Below are 24,350 nucleotides of genomic sequence, written 5' to 3' on the forward strand. Positions count from 1 at the left end.
ACTCACCTGCAGGCAGCGTCGATAGTGCTTGTGTAATGACTCTCTTTGCCAGAGGGGGGAGATACTAGTTCTGCATAGCAGCTTTAAATCCAGCAATGACTAATGTAACTGACTCAACTGAATGAGTATGAGCTCACAAGAGGTTGATGCATGAGAAATAAATGACGGTGCAAACAATTCAATATAATGTTGATTCCCAGGAGAAGAAAGAACTTTAGCCTTGTGAGTGAGGAAGTCACTCACTTGCCGTCGAAGGGATTGGCTCCAGGGATGATGTGGGTGCTGTCTCTGCCCACCAGGAAGTACACCCGGTCATAGAAGGTCTGCAGGTTGCTCTGTGCAGAGGACATCTGTGTCTCCTGGATGATGTCCAGGGGGTCCGGGGAGCCAACGCACAGAGAGGTGGTGTGACAGGTTGCCTGCAGACAGCAGTCTGGATCCATGCAGTCCACCAGGCCATCTGACAAGGTCAAACAAAGCACACACACATACACACACACACACACACACACACACACACACACACACACACACACACACACACACACTATTTAATTAAACAACAGCCTGGACACACACCTGGCAAAATAAACTGAGCATATTTAGCTCAGCCACTGGGGCATTACTCATTTTGAGTGTTGTTTTTCAACATGATTGGAGCCATGTCATGTACATCTCTGTCCTGGAGAACGTTTGAACACCACCAGAATTGCTTTGGATCTTTATCTGTATTTGGATGGAATAATACAAGACAGAAAGAGCTGCTGTGCGATGCACTTTACTTTCCTAAAGTGGGTCATTGGACTCCCTACCCTTTGCTTTCAGGGGCCTATCTGGCCAGATGGGTGATAAAAATAAACCCTGCTGTCAGGAGTCAGTCAAATCCCCAGCAGCATCCCTTCTTTGCAAGTGAGAGCCTGGTAGTCCCTGCAAAGTGATGGGGTGGGTGGGGAGACACATAGCCCCTGCATAACTAAGGGAAGCTCAAGCCAAGAATATGGTCTGGAAGAAAGAAAGTCATGTCTTCCAATTGGCCTCAAGATTGGTGCAGCCCCCTGGTTGGCTCCATGTGTGTCCCTGGCTCTTCTGGGGGCTAGTTAGCGGGCAGCACGGGGGCTTCCTCCTGAGGCCAGCCCATGCTCAGAGGCCTCAAGGCAACTGTGCCGCTTTTAAATAAAACCTTGTTGTCCAGTTGACTGCCCCGAAAGCTATTCCTCAACTTCACCTGCATAAGAGAACAACTAAGGCTGGAAAGCAGAAAGCAGGAATAGTGTATTCTCAAGCACAAAGGGGGCTCAATCTGTAGTCAAATCATGTGTAGTTAAGAGTCTCTGTGGAAGCTTGGCCAGTGTCAGAAGACGTTGGCGTGTGTTGTTTGTGATTTTACCTCCATCGTTGTCCTTGACATCACTGCAGGCCGTTTCCATAGAGGTGTCACAGGCGGTGCCCCTCCAGCCCAGCTGGCACACACAGTACCAGCCATTGTTACCCAGAGTGCACCTACCATTTCCATTGCACAAGCCAGGACAGCCCTCTGTGGAACAAAAAGTGACAAAAGACAGAGGTGGGCACAGAATATCAAATATAGCAGGTTAAATGTGTGGCGGATAAGTACTATGTATAGTTTGTACACAAACACAAACGATAAAACAATGTGGGCCTGCTGATGACGATGGTTTGCTGCTTTTATTTCTCTGACAAAAGTCACGTCAAGATGGCAATAATGACTCTCGACGGAAGTTCATTAATTCAATACACTTTTTGTGAAGCTTCTAATACCCCTTTGCAGTAAAGTCAGATAAGAGTGATCCTCTGAATCAATATTCACTCATTGCTACAGTAGATTGGTCTCCTGCATCTGCACTACTCCAGCTGGGTAATGAGAGCAGGGGTGAATGTGCTGGCATTCCAGCACTTAATTGGATCAGTTTTTCTGTTTCTTTTCGAATGTGACCATCATAATGATCATAGCATTAATGCTACTGAACGAGCGGCAGAAAGCGTCATTGGTCATTGAAAAAAAGAAAAGAAGCATTGCTGGAAATTATATTATTTACGCTCTTTTTTTAAGCAATAACATTATTCCTTCAGAGAGAGTGTATGCTCGCTCATTAAGAGGAGCAGAAGACATAGGCGTATAATGCTGCACTCAGTTAACTTAGGCAGGGGGAGGACTTTACATGCATGTGACCCCAGGGGAGCTACAGGCAAACTGGAGCAGTGAAACAGTCCCCATGTTCTCTCTGGATATGTCCTCACTAGGACATACATCACAGGATTATCTCACCTATTCTCGGGCTGTTTGGCATTTATCTGGTACCTTGTGATTCGATCCCCTCGCTGAGGGAGAGGGTAACGTCTCAAGATATCAATCGCACGCGTCTGTCACAGTTTGTGTTGTTTGCGAGCTGACTTGGTAGAGAGAATGCTTTGATCAACTCGAGAGAGGCTGAGGCGGCTGTCTCGATGCTCTTACATCAACAAAGGGAGGATAGGAGTGGGAGCATGGGAAGCAAGGAAGGAAGAGAGACGAGTGCGGCGAGAGGGATAAATGTATTAAAGGGAGAAATAACAGATGAAGGAAGAAACAGTGACGAGAAGGGGAACAAAAAGTGTTAAGAAAGCTAACGGGTAAAAGCAGTAGAATCGGTAGAATAGATGGCTGTTGTAGATCAAACGGTTAGCTGAGGAATGCATCGGTTCGCATTTAGGTTGTTGCAATAAATAGAAAGGACACCATAATGACATGAGTCATAATACGGCCATGGATCAATGAACACATTTATGCCTTATAAATGATGATTTAAAACTAAGAACTAAATTACATTTTATGGGAACAACAAAGTAGTGCGAAATAATATCTTTTGACCTTTCTGTATATTATTTTATTGTTATACATATTTTGATATTGAAATATAATGAAGCATTTAGGCAGGTTGACTCATGGAATATGGCAATCTGCAATTGTGCTCTCTCATTTCTACGTTACACTCATATTATAGAGCACAATCATGGGAGCTGATTGGGAGGCTCCTTTTAAACCATGTTGAAAGAAAAACAAACAAAAGAAACAACTGAGATGTAGACTGTTGAACAATGGGGATCAACTGTGGAGCATTCAAAATTGTGAGAAAAATAAATAATCCCATCTAAATGTTTGTATTGTTTCCCTGAAGAAAAGGGACTCACAGTCGAAGGCTAATGCCATTTGAGGGTGTCTTGCCTCCGAGACACGTTTGGATGTTAGCTGTCCTTTTATTGAGCGAATGGATAAAACAACTCCGGTTGGACCAGTGGAGACGGATGATTAGTCAGATCCGAATGTTTATCACAAGGATAAATAAAGATCCGCTCTCTGCTGGCACCAATCCAACTTAATTGGCAGCTCTTTCAGAGTGGAGCCCCCTGCTGAGCCTTGCCCGAGCCCGCCTGAAACAGCTCCAAAAGTGAGGCTGCGAGTGCTCGAAAGGACTCCTCTGGCAGCCGCTCTCTTGCCAGGTGGTCCATTACCAAGGACACAGTGAGAGCGAGAGAGGATGCTGGAGGCAGAGAGGCAGGGTGGCTGCAAAGCCTCCACCCCCTGCTTGCCCTGCACCAACCAGACCATGAACTCTTTTAATTAGAGAGGATGCGGCCTCAGCACCTATCAGGCCTTCCTCACAGCTGCATACTCATCCATAATGCATAGTGCAGGTAATAAAGCCCCTTTCCCGACACCCCCCACCTCCACTGAAGAAGCAAGGCCGCACAAAAACAAATATCCAACACGTGGAGAAAGCGGCACAACTTGACTCACCAGGTGTGAAAGTGCTAAGTGGAGATTAACATTTGACAATATGGCAAAAAAGTTGATGGGAGGTGGGATCTTCAGAATGAGTTGTTTGGAGGTGCGTAGTGTTTGCATATGTCGATGTAGGGGAGAAAGAGCATGGTGTGTGTGTGTGTGTGTTCATGATTCGTTAATGGTGGCTGGAGTTACAATAGCAGGAGGGCAAAATAGAAGGAAGGAGGAATGTCATACCTTTCACTACCTTATCCAGAAAGTGAGCTTGGGAGATAAAAGACAGGACATAAAAGGGAGGTTTGAACAGTGCCACTTCCATGAAAAGACAGCAAGGCAATGTGTTAGTGTACATAACAAAAGGTAAATAAAAAAAATAAAAGAAGGAAAAGTGCAGTCAAGAAGCAAAATCATGCATTACAAGCAACACAACAAATGTGATCCAACACAGAGGGAGAGTGGGATGGTGACGGAAAAAACACAGAGGGGGGGGGGGGGAGCACAGGAAAGTGAGAGAGAGAGAATTAAAGAAAGAGTAAGAGGGAGGGAGAGAGAGCAACAACAAAAAAGAGATTTCTTCAGAAAGAACATTTAAATCTCTCCCCACTTATCAACTGCCAGGATCGGCAGGATATCTCAGGGGAGTATTTCAAAAGCAATGTGATTGATGCACATATTACCGCCCTTAAATCGCTCAAGCAATATCGCACAGGAGGTCAGGATATTTCAACAAAAAGACACTTTTCTTCTTGAAAAACACCTCCGTCGATGAGGTCACCAGAGGCTCCGGCATTGGTGGGGGCCGGATCGGAGCTCCCGCTCTCCACAGCATGGGGCTCTGGGGCCAATGCAAATGTGGTTGATTCAAATTGAAATTGTTGGTCTCTTAATGGATGACACAGAGGAATATTCTTGTTGAGGGAGCGGGGATCTTAATATGGCACTTATAAAAGGCCCATCAATAATGTAGGTCCAGCGTTTAAAACATTCACAGACTGAGTCAAGGCTCTGTACTCAAGCAGCTGTGCCCCGAGATGTGCATGAGAATACTGTGAGAGAAAAATGTACTTTCTATTTTAAATTGGAATCAGGCTTTCACCTATGAGACTAGCATTCTTAACTTTTGTCACATCTCCCTGGTGTTTTCTATGTGTGGGAGTAGCACATTTCTATTCAATGAAAGGCTGTGGCAGAGAAGAAAGAGATGACTTCCTCTCTGATGCTTGACCGGCTGGAACATAGGATAGCGATTGAGCGATCGTGTCAGTTGGCAACTGTCAACTTGGTAAAACATAGATGATTGGATCGTGTTGTATTTGATTGCAACGTATTGTGTTATGTAAAAGCTCTTTAACATTAATATAAATGTGGAGCAAAACATATCTCCCTCTAAAATATCGTAGAATAAATAAAGAAAGACATTCATTGGAAATACTCAAGTAAAGTAGCAACGTGTCAACATTGTACTTCATTTAAATACTTGAGTGAAAGCATTCAGTTACTTTCCGCCAATAAAACGAAGAAATACAAATGAAATATGAAACAAAATATAGAAGATAAGGATACGATGAGAGAATGGATGGCACACAGGGGACAAATGGTAAAGTTGCAGGCTTGCAAAGCAGACATCACATGTCCTTTGGGTGGTTTAGAGGAGGTTTGACAGTCCTGACATCAAATATCATGCAGCTAAAAACATTAAAACACTAATCTTCATGAGCTCTAGTTACACTTAAAAAAGGGAATCTGTCAAACTTCAGAACTTCCATCAGCGTAGCTCAAGAATATCTCTGTGCCGTCTTTCTGGCAGCGTGCATTTCAAGCAGATGAGTGAGGTCACAAACTGTAGTGAACTACTGCTTACTCGCTAATATTAACACAATACTCCAATCACTAGTTCTGTAGGATAAGCAAATGCTCACAATGAGCAACACCACCTCTTCAGGAAGTACAAAATAACAAACATACTGAAAAGTATATTTTCGATAGAAAGTGCGGCGTACATGTAGCAAAGATCAGTTGGCTGCTTTTTACCTCTGTACTATTCTATCTGTAATGGATTTTATCATAAAATTAAAGGAGACAACATTATCAACCCTTGAACCGCTGCTGGCATACTTCGCTTAAGGATTATGAAATCCACTACAAAACACTTAATGACTCCTCTCCGCAACACAAAGAAACCTCGGTGAAAATCTTTTTCCTGGGTTGAAGTGAGCAAATGATCAAGAAAGGCCTTGACATGCAGCAAAGGTCTCGCAAACTTCTGCAAGTGTGATCACTGAGAAACACTTGTTAGTGTGATCTGCTCACAATACCACACATCAGCATTTTGAAATAAACAGCAAATGGAAAGGGAAAAAAGAAAGGGATGAGGAAAAGGATGGGTACAAATGAAAGGACACCTTAGCACATTCCCACATTAAAATGCATGAAGGCAAGTCTCAGATCCTTGAGTAAACCTGTTCATGCACTACCGAGTTGCACAAATGTAATTAAGCATGCTTTCCCCTCTCTTCTCCAACTGGACCCTTCCCCTCACACCCAGTGCTTCGTACCCACACTGAAAGACAGACTGCGCCTTTGTTGCCCCCAGCACACGCCCCAGATTCCTCCCAAACACCCCCACCAATACCCCAAACCTCTTCCCCTCCTACCGATAGTGCAGTGTTCTCCGTTCCATCCTGGACTGCATTCGCATTTGCCGTCCCGGCAAATGCCGTGTTCGTTGCAGCGAGGGTGACACGCCCTCTGGTCACACCCGGTGCCCATCCAGCCGTCGTCACAGCGGCAGGTGCCCGACACACAAATGCCATGGCCACCACAGTCCGCTGCACAAATCTCTGTGTGAGACAGGAACATAGAAAAAGACACACAAAAAAGACAGAGAGAGTGGGGGATGACAGACAGAAGAGAAGTAAAGGAGGGGGGGGGGGGGTGATGGGACAAGGCAACAAGGGTGAAGAAAAAGACAAATCCAGGAGTTATTGTCAAGGAAGGGCGGCCACGCTCCACTACCTTGTCTGACGGCAGCTGAAAAGAAATTCCTGCACCTCATAGGGACAATCCTTTTTGACAATACAAATGTAATAAGTCCATTATATAGAAAGACATGGGTTGTGGCAGCCTTAGCAGACTTATTCTTCTCCTTGCCTGTTCTTCTCTTTGTAAATTCAACCTCTTTCCGACACAGAAAAAGAGGACAAAAAAGAACTACAGCTGGCACTTCTTTGAGGAGTACAAAAACAAAGTCAGCGCTGCCATTTTTTAAACCGTAAACGTACTATGTTTTTGTTGTACATGCTGAGTTCATATAAACAAAAGGGAGGAAGTACGACTCCACTAAATTATTAAACGCATATTCAGATGCAGGATTCAAGGTATGAGATGTCATTATACTGTTTTAACTCCACCTGAAGGCAGTGCGCCAGGGGAAGAAGTACATTTTCAATAATGATGGTGACTGAGAGACAGAGCCACAGCAAAGCTCGGCTGATGCTTTTGTGCGGCAGCTGAAAGACCTCCCTGGCAGGCTGCGATAGAGCCCGGGACATTACCCGCGTCTCATGAACTCGAGAGAGAGCGTGACAAGATGAAAGCTCATAGAAATTAAACGCTGACATATTTATTATGAATCTCAAAGAAATGTTCACCTCTAACTAAACTCAACAAAAAAAAGAAGAGAAGAGGCTTAGTAGTGTGGGCAATAAGGAACAAAAGGCGCTTATTCCGGGCTTATTAGCCAAGCCAATTCAAATGTAACCCGGGGGACCAAACTGGAGGCAAACTCTTTAAGAAGTCAATTACTGCCTTTAAACAGCTGATTTGGCCATTGCTACAAATGTGAGTGGTATTTTCAGCCACAAACCATAACATGACCAACTAGAAAGGCTTTAAAATAAATAAAAGTTTAGCACTTTGTTGGTCTATGTAAATAAAATTGTTCAACGGAATTTTGATGAAGAGGTACAGTATGCTAGCAGCATTTGGATTGGTGCCCCTTATGGCTGCTTTAACACACAGAGGCAAACAACATGGCACCATGGACATGTAGAATATTAGAACAGGATTCAGTTACAGGGGAATGCTCATCACTCATTTTTAAGAAGGCTCTAAAAACGACATTGACACTGTTTTAGAGCAGGTGTAATGAACATAATGAGCATCTTGAGTGATTTACTAACATATAAGTTAAAAAAAAACCTTCCAGTTCCTTCCTCGAAAGGAAAACAAACTCAAACTGACTGCGAGACAACTGTTCACTTGGAACAAAAGAGAAACCTTTAACGTGATAAAGATGCAATTACAGCCTGCAGGCAAACCCTCATTACCTGTGGCCAGAGGAGTCAACAGTGAGAAATACCCCCATCCCCATGATGGCCGTTACCATTTGCACTCAAGGGCCATGTAAACAAACTTTTCTCCGGGTGGGGGAATGGCAAAAACGGCATAAAAACACACATATTACAGGACATAAAACCTCAGGCATTGTTTTATGGCTTGTAACAGCATTACTTCCAACTGTGCACACCCAGGTGTTCAGTGCAAAAGCCCCAAGAGGAAATGAGTTTGTGACTTTAAAGTATTAGGGGGGGGGGCGGATTAAAGAATCTTGAAAGATATATTGAAAGCTCTCCATCTTTTTCTTCCCCCAGACTGTAAGAAAATGGGCTGGTAGCTGTCCTACTCCACCACCGAGCTTAGTGTTGTATTAGACCACAGAAAGCTCGACAATGAACAGGATAAAGGCGGATAAAGATCCAACTCATCGTTTTTTACAGAGCCCTTTCTCTACGAGGCAAACTCGGAATAACTGCCCATTTCCCTCAAAATCCCTGGGATTATCTAATAGGTCATTGTGTTTGCTTGGTATATAAAGGGATTCCTGGATATAAGGGACTGTTGGACTGGAGCTCTCGTTTCAGAAATATTTTTGTGAGAATACAAATGATGGTGTCTGGATGAAAGCAGTTTAAGGCTGCAACTGACTCTGCCTTTATCAAAAATAGAGCTGATGAACTGATTATCAACAAATCAGTCCCGTTCAAACGGAGCTATCTGAAGTATAAATCTGCCAGGAAATAATCATAAAACATTAATACAGTCTCACATGGGTGTTTTATAGAGTGCAAAACTGTGACATTCTTCAGCTGGCTACCGTTCAAAGAAAGAAAAAGAATAGAATTTTTGCATTAGCCAACAATGAAAGTAAGTAATGTCATATCTCACATTTGACAGCTCTTTAATAATCTACCCCTGAGTTCACTGAGGTTTTTTGAATTCAATATTTCTTTGGTAAATGTGAGCAGGTTGTCAAGAGCTGAACCTGAACCGTGCACCTCAGAGCCTCGAGAAGGTATATTCCTGCTGTAAAACTATATATTATGCCTAGACTACCAAGAGAGAACGTTCCCCGTGGACGAAATTAACACAATGGGAACAATCCTCCAGAGCAGAAAAGAGCTATCATCAGCTTTGAGCCTTGTGCCAACGTGAAGAAAGCCAGAACTCAAGAAAGAGCATTAGCTTGGCTGCCAGCGATGTGGAGCTTGAGGATGAAACCATTCGTAAGAGAAATGCATTTGGAGCAAAAATCAACCACAATTTGATTGATAGCTGTGGACTTCCGACTGATCATTGATGTGAATAATTGAGTCGTTTTCACAATCAGAATTGTTTACTTCTGCAAGGAGCCGAGCAATTGTCAAAGTTAAATTGAATCAGGCAGGGAAATAAATTCTGACAAAAAGACTGATCTTATCAGAGATGAAGCGACAGAGATGTCAGGGTTAAGGCAATCGTGTTTGTCAGTTGTGAGGTGTTACAATACAATCGCAAATATTGAAGGTTGATAAAATATACTTGATCCTGTGAAATATTCGGAGATTGTGCTGACTATTTCTCAGAAGTTGAGGATCAATAAGTGTGAGGGGTAAACCTACAAATATAGGTATGACTCAGGAAAAAATCAACTGATCTTATGTGTTATGTCTTTACTTACTCACTTCATGAATAAATGGTGCTTTTTATAGAATGCTTTTTTCAAATAGGTACAATTACCATCTTTAAGAAGCTGCTGCATTCATAAGTGCAAGACAATAGCCTTATTGCTGGAAAATATATATGTACGTTTTACAGTAATTGTATGCAGTATTTTATGTGAACTTTCGTTCTGCCTGTCAATCAGAGCTACTTCAGCACTAGTATGTGAAAATGAATGCTGCCAGTATGTACTCTCATCTGAGGGAAGCACTCACCTGTGGAGCAGTCATGGCCCATCCAGTTGGGATCGCAGCTGCAGCTTCCTGTGTCTGCCAGGAACGCTCCGTGTCCAGAGCACTGGTCCATGCAGGACGCCCTGGGGCTCTCACATCCTGGACCGCCCCACCCCACAAAGCAGTGGCACTCTCCCTGGACACACACCCCTCGGCCTGAGCATGTTGGGTCCAGGCAGTCCACTGAAAGGGTTTGTAAAGAGACAGTGTCAAGACACACCAGTCCCCTGCTGCTTGCCCTGTTCAGAGGCAATCTGGCGTCTCTATATGAGCCTGACTGGAATTACAACTTTGGTGGACTGGATGAATGTACAGAGGGAACTTAAGTTAAAATGCAGCAAGGAGGCCCACTTTCTCCAAAACAGGCGACAAGATTTACAGTCAAACTAATTAACCCAAGTACCCAAGAACAGGTAGTGCCAACGCTCCTGCTGCCATGGTCCCATCAACTCCCATAATGAACATTCTTTCCAAACAGGGACAATGCCTTAATAGGAGCATGTTTATCTAAAATGAGAGCCACGAGAATTAAAAGCTAAAAAAACCGAAACCCACATTAGCAGAAAATTGGGTAAACTCTAGTTTGCAGACTATTTGAAGATCACTGCGACAGAGGAAGCCTTACACTTGCTTCCCTCTGCTGCATCTTTGTTTCGTGCCCTGCATCTGTGTTCAATACATCAGTTCAGTTAGTATGCAAATATAAAATGAATATGTGTTTCTATAGCATCTCTTCCTGTGACATCTTGTCAATTGAATGCATGCTTCGTAAATCACCAGAGTTGTGGGAGCATACAATATAAATAAAAACATTCTCTACCAGACAATAACTGCATGGTACACACAGATGGCAAATGGGCCCCAAGCAGGAGCAATGTCTAGATACAGAGAGCAGCATGGCAGCTTCCCTTTACCATGACATAAATGGGTATAAAGGCCGTCATAGTCAGATAAACAGGATCTCTCGCCTCTTAGCAGATGGTTTGGGTACAAGGCACAAAGATCAGAGGCTAACTGACAACAAACTCTCTCCTGGCAATTAATCATTGTGGCTGAAGGTCGCCCGGAAGAAAGGTAGAAATGGTAAAGGGCCCTCGTCCACATTCCCCTCCACTCCTTATGGCCAACACTCCACCCCAACATATAATGGGTGCCTATGGATGTCACAAAGCCCCATTTATCAAACCCCCGGGGTCCATTTTTCATCTTGAAATGAGAGCCTTCAAGAGCTGACAAACACAACGGCTCCTTCAATCTTATCTGGTCAAGCCTTATCCGGCACTGTGTATGTGCAGTTCCTAATGGATTACCATTATACTTGGCATACACTTTTTGCAAATTTCAGACAATAAATGGAATGTTTCCATTAACGTAACATCTTATATCCATGATTTAAACAGGAAAAGTCACCTAGGATACATATTTTGAAGTTTTACGGCCACGACGATCTTCATAAAGGATGTCTTGTCTTTACTACAGTACTAGACACACTTGTAAATAAGCCATACAAGCTTAACATTCCCATAATGTGTTAAACATAGTTAAAATGGTTACAACAGCCATTTCATGTCGGACTTTATACATTAAGGATACATTACCATGACTTATCAAAACAATCACCTTCTTCACAGTTTTCCCCTTTGTAGCCTGGGTTGCAGATGCAGGTTCCCACGATGCAGGTCCCGTGGCTGCTGCATGTGACGTCGATGCACTGGTTGGTGGGAACGTCGCACTCGGAGCCTTTCCAGCCGCTGTGACACATGCAGCGACCTTTACGGTATTGACCATTCCCGCTGCATAGCACTGGACAGGCAGCTTTGAAAAGAGCAGACAGCATACATCCATTTAAATGGGCCCCTCCAACCATAGCTTCAAAGAATAGTGAGTGCAAAAAGCCTCGATCTGACAATGAGCTTCTAGCCAAAATGCTAAATGGTTTCCTCCCCAGTGCAGACTAAAATACTGCACTTTGGCATCTAGTGCAGATGTGACCCAATTCTAACAAAATTAAACAGAAAATATATAATATCTGTACAATGGACTGGGTTTCTGTAGAAAGTAAATGAAAGAATAGAAAATGCTGACGATCAACACACGGATAACAGATGACAGTGTATGTGTAAAGATGTGACGAAAGCTAACTTTCATTACAACAGCCTTACGTTGTTTTTTTAATTAGGTGAAAAATAAACACAGCCCTAGTTTTAATAATTGAAAGAATGATTCAATATCATTATTTTAATCTCTCTTCCCTTTACTGCCATTGAAAAGTTCCTTTATGCGTGACACAAGACAGTATTAAAGAGAACAGGTAACAATTAATCATGTAGAGTAGAACTGCCTAATTTAATAACAAAGATCTGAAGTACACAAACAAATAATTGAAAGATTATAAATGCTTTGCTCTGGTCACAGTGAATATAATTTGGTCGGCACCCTAAAATGTTATGTGTGAATGATGTGGATCAATACGTTACGACTGATGGAGTGACTCACCTCGCCCACAGTCAGGTCCCTTGAATCCTAAAAAGCAGTGGCATGTTCCAGCAGCGCAGTCTCCGTTCCCAAAGCAGTTACTGGGACAGTCATCAATGGAATCTGCAAGACAGCAATCAGGAGCTTTTCTGAGTAATGCGGTTTGACTTTTTTTTTTCTCCCACTCATTTTCTTTGGGCTGATTATTATGCCTTTGCTAATGACAGTGATAAGAATGGGGCTCCAATCCTGTCAACAGTTCTGTTTCACTGCAAAACAATTTTGGGTGTCGCTAATGTTACACCAAAAAGGTGGAATTCATTGAAACAGTAAACAAGTCCCGGTCATCTGGGCTTTGACCAGAAAGATTCCTCAGAATTTGCAAACACACTGGACATGATAAGGGACATAAGGGGCTAATTTTACACTTTTATGCCAACTGCTATTGGTCATGTTCTCATGTCTTCTCACAATGAATACAAGCTCTATTTGACTTTCAATGATCTGCAGTCGATATATATGGATATATATATGGATATATATCTATATATCTCTCTCTATATATATATATATCTATATATCTCTCTTTATATATATATATATATAGAGAGATATATAGATATATATATATTAATATTCATTCACATACATGTTTGTTTTTCATCTCTTTTGTTTTGTGAACATAGCGTCCTCGTCAACAGTGATTTATGGTGTTAAATGTCTTTTTGTCAGTCTATTGACAATAGCTGTGTTTAAACGGGTTCTTTATTATCGATTTGGTCTTTGAAAAACAACCTGCCCATCCAGTTCTGGATAAAAAAAATGTATAAATGAAAATCTTTTATTGCACTGGGATATACAAATAGAATCTTGGCAGCTTGTCATGATGTAGGCTCAAATGTAGGCTCAAATCAATCATAGGTGTCTCACTGTGTGCAGAGATGGGACACTCTAAAATGTGTAAGAATAAGTGTATTTTAGCATGTGAATGAAAAAAATAATATGCTTGTGAGAAAATTGCAACCCTTAGATCTGAAAAAAATGTAACAGTCACATTCCTTTTTGAACACGAGCATGTAGAAATGATTTTGCCGTGATGGCAGAAACATGTGAGCTCGAGTTACCTGCTTACAAGCTATTACATAAATATATAATAAGTCTCTTCAGCTGCATAAAAATGCATTACTTTTCTAAAAAAAGAAATACATTTTCAATGAAAGCCATACTATATTACTGTAGTGTTTTTTCCGTACTATATCCACCATTAGTTGTGACTGGAGTAACCTTGACTCCGACTGATTATTATTAGGGTCCTCGTCGACTTCGTCGTAGAGGAACCTATTGTATTTCTAAGAGTTATTATTTTTCTCTCCAAGGAAACCTCGACTGGCCGCACACCTCAGACCGCACCCAAGTGAAATTTCACACGCATATCAGAACTTGTGAAAAATTTATGATTTTTTAGTTTTCGTATTTGGTTATAAAAAAATGTCTCTCTAGCGCCCCCTTGAGGTAGAAAGCTAATACTTTTTTTCAACAATGACCGATTGACTTGAAATTTGGTATACAGGTTCACCTGGACCTGCTCTACAAATAAGTTCATGGTGGCCATCAAATGCGCCTTCTTAGATTTTCCGCCATTTTGAATTTTGGAAAAAACTGTTTTTGTGCACTTTTTTTCAAAAGGCTTTATCTGATTCCTACCAAAATTTCTGAGGTTCATTATTGGTTCAATTTAAAGGAATAACATTTTCAGGAATTGTCGATATCTTATTGCGTTCAGAAGATATGGACCAATGAACATCCAAGGGGTGTGGCCTATTATATAAAGACACCTTACTTCCAAATCACTTGGTATGTCTTCGCCAAATTGGTAGCCTATGTCCACAAGGACACCCTTAACCTACCTTGATTTTTTCATAATATTTGAACAATAGGGGGCGCTACAATCAATCCCTCAAAATATGCCTTTTTGGCCTTTTTTCATGTTTTTAGGGGTTGTAAAACCGTTAACTCCTCCTAGAGCTTAAACCCGATTCATTCCAAACTTGGGCAGTATGTTCTTGAGACCTTTGTCTTAAGAAATCCTGGAAGGATTTAAAAAATATTAAACTATGTGCGTTTGCTGGACCGGCAAAGAAACGCCATTCGCCATGAAAATGTACGTTGTTGTAACTCGGCCATACATTGTGTAATCTGCGCCATATTTCTGATACGTCATGACATACTGACCCTGAAGAGATCCATATGCTAATTTTTTATTATGGTCTTAGCGCCACCTAATGGCAACAGGAAGTTATTTTTTTTCTACTTTTATACCCTTCTCCTCACAGATTATCCAGATCCCTCTCATAATATACCAGAATAGACCTAAGACCTTGATGATGCTTCCCTGTGAAGCTCGTAGTGACACGTTGAACTGTGGCGAATCTCTCCATCGGCAAACATTGATCCTTCGCCGTGAACGAATAAACTGATGTAACTCGACTCCACCTCATCAGATCCGTTCTAAACTCCCCATGTGTGATGACACTCCAGGCCTGAAGACATGTGCAGTCTAATTTTTTTTATTTTAGTGGTAGCGCCACCTACTGGTAACGGGAACAAAAATCGTTTATACTTTGGCTTCCTTCTCTTAGAAGGTAAATCAGATCAACATCAAATTTTTTCCACATGAAGGTTTTAGTTTCATGATGCCAGAAGACAAAGCATTTGATGTTTCGTCTAACACTGTTGCCGTGGCAACCCATTCTTCGCATCAAACAACGAAGGGGCTTTGGAGGCACTAAACATGCTCGAAACGTAACTAAACTTAGCACACACAATTAAAGTCAAAGATGTAGTTACCCGATATCATTTCAATGCTTCAAAATGGTAATTTGGCTCTATAGCGCCACCTACAAATATTAATTCCCGCAGCCCCAGTGCTACGTTTGACCTACATGTATAAAACTTAGTAAGCATATGTAACACATGTATACGGAAAGAAAAGTCTCTTGGGACCATGCTCTAAACTACCTATATGGCTCGATAGCGCCCCCTAGACTTTATTGTTTTTTTAAAAGGCCACATTATTTGCTTACAAGGACCAATTGCCTTGAAATTCAGCATACATGTCCGCTTGGACCTGCTCTACAAAAAATACTGTGGTGACCATAAACTCTGCCCACTTGGATTTCCCGCCATTTTGAATTTTGTAAAAAACACTCCTAACTTCCAAATTACTTGAACTGTCCCCACCAAAATGCTAGATTATGTCCATATGGGATCTCCTAACATCCCATAATTTTTTCAGAATATTTGAACATTAGGGGGCGCTACAATCAATCCCTCAATATATGCCTATTTTGCATTATTTGTTCACCTTTTGGGCAGTTGTTAAACAGTTAACTCCTCCTAGAGCTTAAACCCGAAGAGATCCCTCTGCTAATTCAAGTCATAGTGCCACTGAGTGGCCAAAGCAAATCAGCATAAAAAGCATCACATTCACATGTAATTTACATGACAAGGTCTACACTTCACGTAGATACACATGATGCATGTATATGTTCAAATTGTCAAAGCGCCCCCTGCTGGCAACCCTGGACTCGCTCGTATCTGCTCCAAACTTCTCATGCTTCGTAGAATTCACGGCCTGAGGATATCAACAAGCCTTTTTTCACTCAGAGTCAAAGCGCCACCGACTAGCAAAGTAAAATCAGTGTCGTGTGACAAACGGTAAAACGCACGATCGGCGTGCATGCGTTCTCGGCCGAGGGGGACGGCGTCCGGCCGGCACCCCCGACGTGCGAAGCGGGAAAGAGGACCCGTTCATCGCTGCTTGCAGCTTTAATTATTATTATTATTATTATCATCCTTTGTTTGAGAGCATTTCGGTATGAGGAATACAATCAGCACAACTCTTTGTTTTTACCTTTCCACTATTGATCAACATAACATAATCAAATAAATTGGCAAATGTATTACTTCTACTACCGTGTTCTGACACCTGCTTTTATTAGAAATCAGAGTGACCACTGAGGCGCGCGACAGCAGCGGGATTCTGAAACATGCCGCTCGCTGAATTAAGCCTGAAATGGTCCTTAAAAATATTCAATCTTGTCCATTGCCTTCAGGCAGCAGAGGCTCTGAGGCAAAACTTACAGAACAAAGAGTATCTTGTGCTCCACAATGGACTAGAAATGTGAGCCATGGATTCAGCTTCACGTTTCTCTGGAGAGTCAATCATCACTGAGGATACAACGCAAAAAATAGAGAAAAGACAGAGAGAGAGAGAGTGAGAGAGAGAGAGAGACCAGAAATACAGAAGAGCTACTGATGCTTTCTGTGCTGCAGGCTTGCCTTTGACATGTTGGGTTAGTGTGGGGATGCAGGGTAGACTGTCCACAGGGGTGGTGTAGGCAAATCAGCATTTTGGTGGGGTTTTGATAGATTCCACCAAGAACATCTACCTACACTAGTAGCCCTTGGCTTTTTTTATTTCATTGCTCAGAGCTAGTGAAACCAGCAGTGCGTGTGTGTGTGGCCATTAAAATTCCTCCCAGAAGTACAATTATGCAGAAGAGATTCTTGGCATGAATCTTGCAGCTCGTGTATATAGGGACAAAAAAAGAAACACTAAGCGGGGGCTGTAATTTAACGTTCACCAACCGAGGCACTGAAAGATCCTACAACAAAAAAAAGATTCTTATCTCAAACTTCAATCCACTGACGGATTAGGCAGGCTGGCATGCTACATCAATGTGCCGCTAATCGCAGGTATTTCTTTGCTGAACAACAAACCGTCAAATCCAACACTGTTAACGAAGTGACTGCGCACTGCCGCGCTCTCATTCCCAATGCAGACACGGTTCAGCAGACTGCGCATAACCTACTGTATGTCTGTTGGCTGCGTTTTCTCTGAGAGCAGCCAGGGAAGGCCATAAATATCTCTTAGCCACATACTCGACATAGGCCAACGCATAAATCATGGATTCAAGAAGAGCACCATTGAAATTCATTACCCTTTCACATCAGGCGAGCTAACTATTGTGTGAGTCCTCCAGTTGGCGAGGGACAGCGTAGCATGCAGTCGGCAGGTTTAATCAGCGCCTTGCCATGCGCTCTGAGGATGCTCAGCACCTTTGAATGATGTGTGGTTGTGCAGGGGTAGAGAGAGAGAGAGAGCATCTGCTATATGGTGAGACAGGATATAGAGTAAAACATTGGTGCTGGCTTTTTTAATCCCGTCACTTTGCTCACCTGTAAAGGGAGCTGTGTCTGGGTTGAAACATGTCTGGCACCAGGCAGCGGGGACAAATGGCCCAGAAGGATGTGATACAAAACATTCAGTGGGACATGCTTCACATTGCCATGGAGCCAGAGCCAAGTAATGAGGAGCCAAGGAGAACAGATTAAGGACAGGCACGCTCCATCCACCCAGATGTATTATGGCATGGCTGTGTGCAGCAGGCGAACCTTTCATGTTACTTCAGGTTACGCCTGTGAAGAGCACAAGGTGCTGATACTGACGGTAAAATAAGACATGTTGCCCTACCAACACTGTCGGAATTAATTTTACTGTCAGTGTTTTATAAACAATGCTGCTTGTCTCTCAGTGCGCCTTTTCTAGATATTGTTCACATGTATTTCTATGCCCGGGCTGCATTATTTGAAGGTCAACTCTATCCCGCCACAGCTCAATACAATTCAGGTAGTTGGTGAGATTCAATTTCTGCTGAAGGGCACTTAACCGGTGACCCATTTCAGAAAGGGCCCCTCTGTCTCCATCTGAGCTCCTCTGGGCAGATCAGCTCTGATACAAACGAACAGAGGCAGAATTCTAGCTCCGACTAACTCTGCCCCACTCTGTCCTCTCCCAATTCCCCATCTGTTGCCCGGAATACCTGATCTGCAGAGGTTGCGTTTTCTCTAATGCAAACCACAGGAGGCCTTCACACACACAGTCAAGGAGAAACAAGCAGAAGTAAACACGTGGCCCTGACTCCCCCTCCTTGTGTCATATCATATATTAAGTATTGAATTACAGCTGTTGTTGGCACAGTTAGTGTGTGTGTGTTTGTGTGTGTGTGTGTGTGGGGGGGGGGGGGGGATAGGTGTCTCTTGCCTGTCTCCAATTGGTGTTACATTGGTGTTGAGGACAGCTTCTAATCGATCTGCTGCCTGGCACAGCCCGTGTCACAGATGGACTCTGGCCCAGGAGCTTTTAATTACAGAGCATGTGAGAACAGCTCCCAGCTGCCATCCCTATGAAAGTCGACACCTCGGGCCCTCCTACACCTTGTTTGATGCGGCGGTGCCAATCAACGGTGCTTTAAGAAGAACAAAGAGGAGCGTACTAAACGATCAACGGTGCTTTAAGAAGAACAAAGAGGAGCGTACTAAACAAAATCACCTCGGCGAGTGACGGACCCGTGTCTGAAACAAGGCTGTGCTCCACGCACAGTTAGTCGGAGGGAGATGTCTTCACTACTTTGATATATGGAAAGTAGATGGAAATTGGAGCAAATCGTGATCAAAAATGGCACTAGCAGGAGGGTACAATCATACTTTGAATTGTATGCAAATGGTTGCCAGAAGCTGGACCCCTGATTCTCTCGGGAGACACTCAGGCTAATGAGGATATTATGATCTCTCAATGCCCTACTCAGGGGCATGGCAGGACAGCATGGATGTCTCGATTTTTTTCATATTCAACTTCACCTTGATTAACCTTCACTTTCCTTGGCTATTGAAATCTGCCGAAAACTGCCTCTGACTCATGCCCCAATTCTGGGCTGTTTGCTTGTTGAGTGCTGCTGATTGGTATTATAGGGATTATGTGGACTTCTATTCTAGGTTTCAGCAGCAGGTCAGGCCCAGGGCGCTCACCTATGGCGGTGGTGAGGTAGGAGACAGTTTCAATGTCTTTCCCGTCGTTGTAGACGGCCAGGTGCCAGATGCCCGAGTCCATGTACTGGATGAAGCCTGTGTCGTGTGTGGTGATGGGCGCCAGGCTCCTTTGCATCGCCACGGGCCCTTCCAGACCGTGGATGTCCTGGGCCAGGAGCCGCCGTCCATCCAAGAGCTCTACAAAGTCGAACTGTGGAAAGAAGCACGGAGAGTGAGAGACTGATGGATGGACCGCAGACACGCCATTAGAGTGACACATGAGACTTGAGTGCTTTCAGCCCCTCTTTAAAGCGGCGCATCATTTGGTCTGCATGAATAACTCATCATTCCACAGGAGCTTGAGTACATCTTGACACATCGTGGCTGGATGGGCTGTGATAATTTCTTAATCCACATATCATGAGAGCCGTGCTTTAAACTATTAAGTTGAGAAAAAAAACAACTGGAAAGTTGCTTCACATCAGTGGTGACTCAATGAATACTAATGAGATGACAGTTCATTTTCACCTACATAAGGAAGGAATCTGGACTCGTCTGCCACTAAGTGTGAACAGACACAGCACCAAAACATTTCCTTTGAATTAAAAAAGACAGAATGGAGACAAACGTGATCTTTTGACTGAAGGATAAATCACACTGGACATTAATGCAAACACAAAGTCTGCTATGACCAATGTGTTGAACTCCGTACATTTAAAACAGCGATCTAAACTCTATAAACCAAGCAGTCAGATATGATTAATCACGCAGTATATCTGATTCTGTGCTGCACCTAGATGGGCCTCCCTTTCCTGGTACCTGAGTCCTGTATCTTTGTGTGAATCATTGATGATATTAAACCTGAAAGAAATGCGCTGTAAATCCTTTCAGGAACAAATAAGGTGATTTATAATACAAGAGAGAGATTTATGATTTTTTTTATTTTCAAGACACTCCTGCATGGTCAGATGGATTTGTTTATACCATATCCTAATTTATATTCTGTGGCAGAGATAGAATGGAAAAAGAGACTGAACCCTTCGAAATGCAGACAGGATTGGACATTGTTTCATACGGTCTTACATTTTGTCTTTCACAAACAAGATATCACGATTTGTCACAGAACACACAAACATGTTGGAATTTACAGCCCTTCAAACATTTACATTTCAAAACTCTCCTTTCATGCACCTGCAAAGCACAACAAAACACAATAGATTACCAGTAGTGACAAAGCAGTGACTTTAAAATATTTCCCACCTGTGTGTGTGATGGAGGTAGGCCTCTCCTTCCATAGATTCCCACGAAGGCATCTTTGCTCAGGGACACGTTAAATTTCAGGTACATGGGATGATCAATGAAGACCTGAGACCTCCAGAAGATACCGGGGGGAATCTGCTGTGCAACCTTGCGCCCCACGTCAATCTCTCCCATATCTATATAGCTGTCATCTGGGAACAGGCTGTCCAATTTGCCTGCATTGCACAGAGAGTAAATCGGTCAAAGAGATCACACCATTAATCCAGCATGTGGAGGGCCGAGGGAGATGATAGTCTGACCATATCACAGATATTCAATCACATCACTGACAGCCAGAGAAAGAACCATTATGAATGACCCCTTTGACCATTACCAGGATTCCAGTCCAAATTCCAGGAGGGAGGGCTGGGGGAGATATCGAACTAAGAATAATCTAATTAAACACAAGTCGGGTCCTTAAACACAATTCTTGTTATATCCTGAAGTGTTTAGTGTTGATTCCTCTGAAATGATCTAATACCGTTTGAATTCCTGGTAGTGTTGATTATTTCAAAGGAGTTTCATCCTATCATTTAACTGGGGATCAAACTTTGTTCATTTTGTAGAGGTTGCTAACTCAAAGATGGCAAGTATATATATATTGTTTTAATAATCTGTCCACATTTAATTAATTATGTTCATCAAGTTGAACGATTCTAAAGGTTGAACATATGGAGTGGAAATGGTAAGAGAAAATACAACTCCTTCAACACTGTAATAAAATACAATAATTAAATTAAAGTAATAAAGTGAAAATTGGAATTATGGTATGGAAGGTTTTCTAATGCTATAAACCTGCTCAGGTACATATGCGTGCATCCACTGCCAAGAGTCGTCCATATGCTGCATAATACACCTTATATTGGACTCTGTGGAAATCACAACATCTGCTTGCTCATGTAGAGGAGCTAATTTCAGCACCGATGTCTACTAAAGCAGACGCCCATACAAACTACCCACAGGACTTGGTGGCAGACACAGCTTTAGGTTATGCACAGAGTGGCAGATGGCGGTATTCTCAAAAGTGGCGAAGGGTTTTTCGACGGAGCACACTCTCCCTACATCGGGGCTTTATATAATGCTTCAGCAAACGGGCTCCTTTAACACGCGTTGGGTGTGTTTGTATTCATGCAGCACGTTAATGGTGCACTGTTTAAATAAATCATAAATGGAGAAGGATGATAATGGGCCTCATGGTTAAATACATGGTTGTTGTTCTGCAGGTTTAACTACGACATAATGCCTTGTTGGAAAGACTCAGGAAGAGAGAAACCCGACTGAATTTCAACACATCTGCATCACCTTGATAAAACATTAGATTTAGAACATCATCATTGTTTCTGACAGCAACAGCGGTGCAGAATGAGACTTATTTGGAAAACTTTAGCTATTGATTTCCTATCAGCGGCGGGTACCGTGCAGGGTCTGAAGCTTCGCTGTCGCTGGGCTTGTTGTAAGCTAAACACACTTTCAGCTGTCTGGTAAATGAAAAAAGACAAGTCCTGGATTCATCTATATGGTAATGGCCTCCTACATATTGTACTCTGCCACTGGCAAATCACATGGTTAAATCTGGGCCCATTTGTTCGAGAACGTAGCAGTGCAAACTTTTCTCGAGTCGAGCAGTTGGTACCGTGGGGCGAGCACATGCTTTCTTTGGCTGCCAGGAAAAGGCAGCCCAGACTAGGAGATGAAAGGATCACATCCATTCTGAAGAGGACAGAGTGGCTAATCCCCCTCCAGCCCCTGGATACTCACTCCCTTAAGCTGCCGCCATTTTCTCCCTCCAGGAACAAATAACATTTTCCCACGAACAACAACTTTCATAGGATTACAATGCAGATGCCTCTGCATACCATGGAGACGAGTGAACACAATGAGATACTGGATGACACAATAATAACCGACTTGCTTGAGCTCCAAAATGTCATCATTAAACTTTTAAGATTGTAAAAACTTTTTTTCCTTGTGCAATGTTGTTCTCTTCCGACTCTGGCGCAACAGCGTACAACAGTAAACTGAGAGTTATGCAAATCATTCTGGAGATAAAAAGTGATGCATTCAGGAAGATTTAATTATCAGTTGATAAACACATGAAGGACGAAAAATGAATAATCCGTAAAAAGAAAACAGGCACTTACTCTCTTCTTTTCCCTTGCGGTTAGGTATTTCCAATCCTGTGTTGCCTAGTGGTGGCAAGCTCAGGTCAGTCGGAAACGGTAGGCCACTTGTGTTGTCCTCTGACAGCTGGTACATCTGTCTCTGCATCGGTTGCAGGTGCCAGTTTAATCCAAAAAGGTGCATGGCTAAAATATGAAACAGAAAAACTACTTCAGAATCCATTTATGTAAAGATAACTATCATTTTCTTGCTTGGATGAAGTTAATTTCCACTCTCTAAATTGCATTGAAAGTAACCCCAAAACTTTTAGTTTTTTCTTGGATGGGGGTAATTATCCAAAGGGTGACAGCTGTGAGCTAGAGGCACAGGAAGTAAAGAACAAAGAACAAAGAACAATACGTGGTTTAATGGTTAATGGCGTGTTTTTTCAAAAGTGCTGAGCAGTGAGATCAGAAGATGAATGCTGTCCTGACCTCGTGGGACAACATCTGTCTGACCACACCAACATCGGCACGGACCATCCCCAGTGCCCTGTCATTTTTCCAACCTCATTACCTTTCCACTCCCTTGCAAAATTAGGGGACAAAAGGGAGAAAAAAACACATCAGCAGGGAGACACCAGGGTGTGAGAATGTGAACACAGTGGATGAAGCGTGCTGATATTTTACAAGGTCGACAAAAGGAATGTCCTCTGGAACAATGGCAGCGGAGAGCAGGACAGAGGGGGAGGGGCTGACCATGACAGATCACCAATAATAAAATGGACAAGATGAGCTTAGCAAGGCAAAAGCCACCTTGGAAGTCAACAGTCAGCAGAAAAGGCACAGAAACTTAATATTGCTATTTTATTGGTTTGTTGGTTCTCTTAAGCTCCTAAAGTAAATAACCAGACAATCCAATTATAAAGAGTGAAATGATCTGATAGTGTTAGATTGAAGCAGGGAGAGGAAAGACCCATTTAGTCCTCTTAATGTTGGTTTCCTCTTGTGTGTCTTGTTTTTTAAAACTTTTACAAGAACATAAACTACTTCATGTCACCAATATGCCGTCAGTGACTGTTCAGACTGACTGTGCCTGTCATTATTTAGATACATTGGGAATAAACGGATTTGCTGGTGGGTTTGCAGAGGTAACAGTCTTATTGTTATACCACTGCAAAACAGAATACATTAAAAATAAATCTTTTTTATACATATATTAAAGTGAAATATATTTTCTTTTATTCAGAACAGTAGTTGTTTCCTATTTAAATTTGATTCCTTTCGGCAAAAAAACGTCAAATGGACACATGTCCTGGTTTTGAGAGGTGTAGCTTCACAAGGTTAGAGAATGTGGTGAGAACACACATTCTTGGGATCCTTAAAATCTAGTTTTCTTTTTTTTGTTACTCGTATGTCTTACTCAGGACCTATTCCAATTCCTGTAGTCTCATCTGGTATTGGAATATTGGGATTATTTTAAAAGCACAAGGAATTCCAACTAACTGCATTTTAACTATGACTCAAATAGCTGGATTGGGTATCAGTAAC

General features: G+C 42.5%; 1 protein-coding gene across 6 annotated transcripts in view; it reads right to left on the reverse strand.

The window, feature by feature from the left end:
• The window catches only part of tenm4 (teneurin transmembrane protein 4), a 146,352-nt gene that overhangs the window by 45,470 nt on the left and 76,532 nt on the right, over positions 1–24,350 (reverse strand). For 3 of the 6 annotated variants that reach the window (XM_056441046.1, XM_056441052.1, XM_056441050.1), the window contains 10 exons: positions 22,842–23,006; positions 20,662–20,876; positions 19,402–19,612; positions 12,553–12,654; positions 11,677–11,871; positions 10,039–10,239; positions 6,439–6,624; positions 4,022–4,048; positions 1,388–1,534; positions 244–460 (listed from right to left, as the gene is read on the reverse strand). In XM_056441046.1, coding sequence (XP_056297021.1) covers positions 244–460; positions 1,388–1,534; positions 4,022–4,048; positions 6,439–6,624; positions 10,039–10,239; positions 11,677–11,871; positions 12,553–12,654; positions 19,402–19,612; positions 20,662–20,876; positions 22,842–23,006 — 1,666 coding nt within the window. The remainder of the gene's footprint in view (positions 1–243; positions 461–1,387; positions 1,535–4,021; positions 4,049–6,438; positions 6,625–10,038; positions 10,240–11,676; positions 11,872–12,552; positions 12,655–19,401; positions 19,613–20,661; positions 20,877–22,841; positions 23,007–24,350) is intronic. The other 3 variants (XM_056441051.1, XM_056441048.1, XM_056441047.1) reach the window with 1 other exon arrangement.

The sequence above is a fragment of the Pseudoliparis swirei genome, chromosome 20, assembly GCF_029220125.1.
Source record: "Pseudoliparis swirei isolate HS2019 ecotype Mariana Trench chromosome 20, NWPU_hadal_v1, whole genome shotgun sequence".
Taxonomy (NCBI): Eukaryota; Metazoa; Chordata; class Actinopteri; order Perciformes; family Liparidae; genus Pseudoliparis; species Pseudoliparis swirei.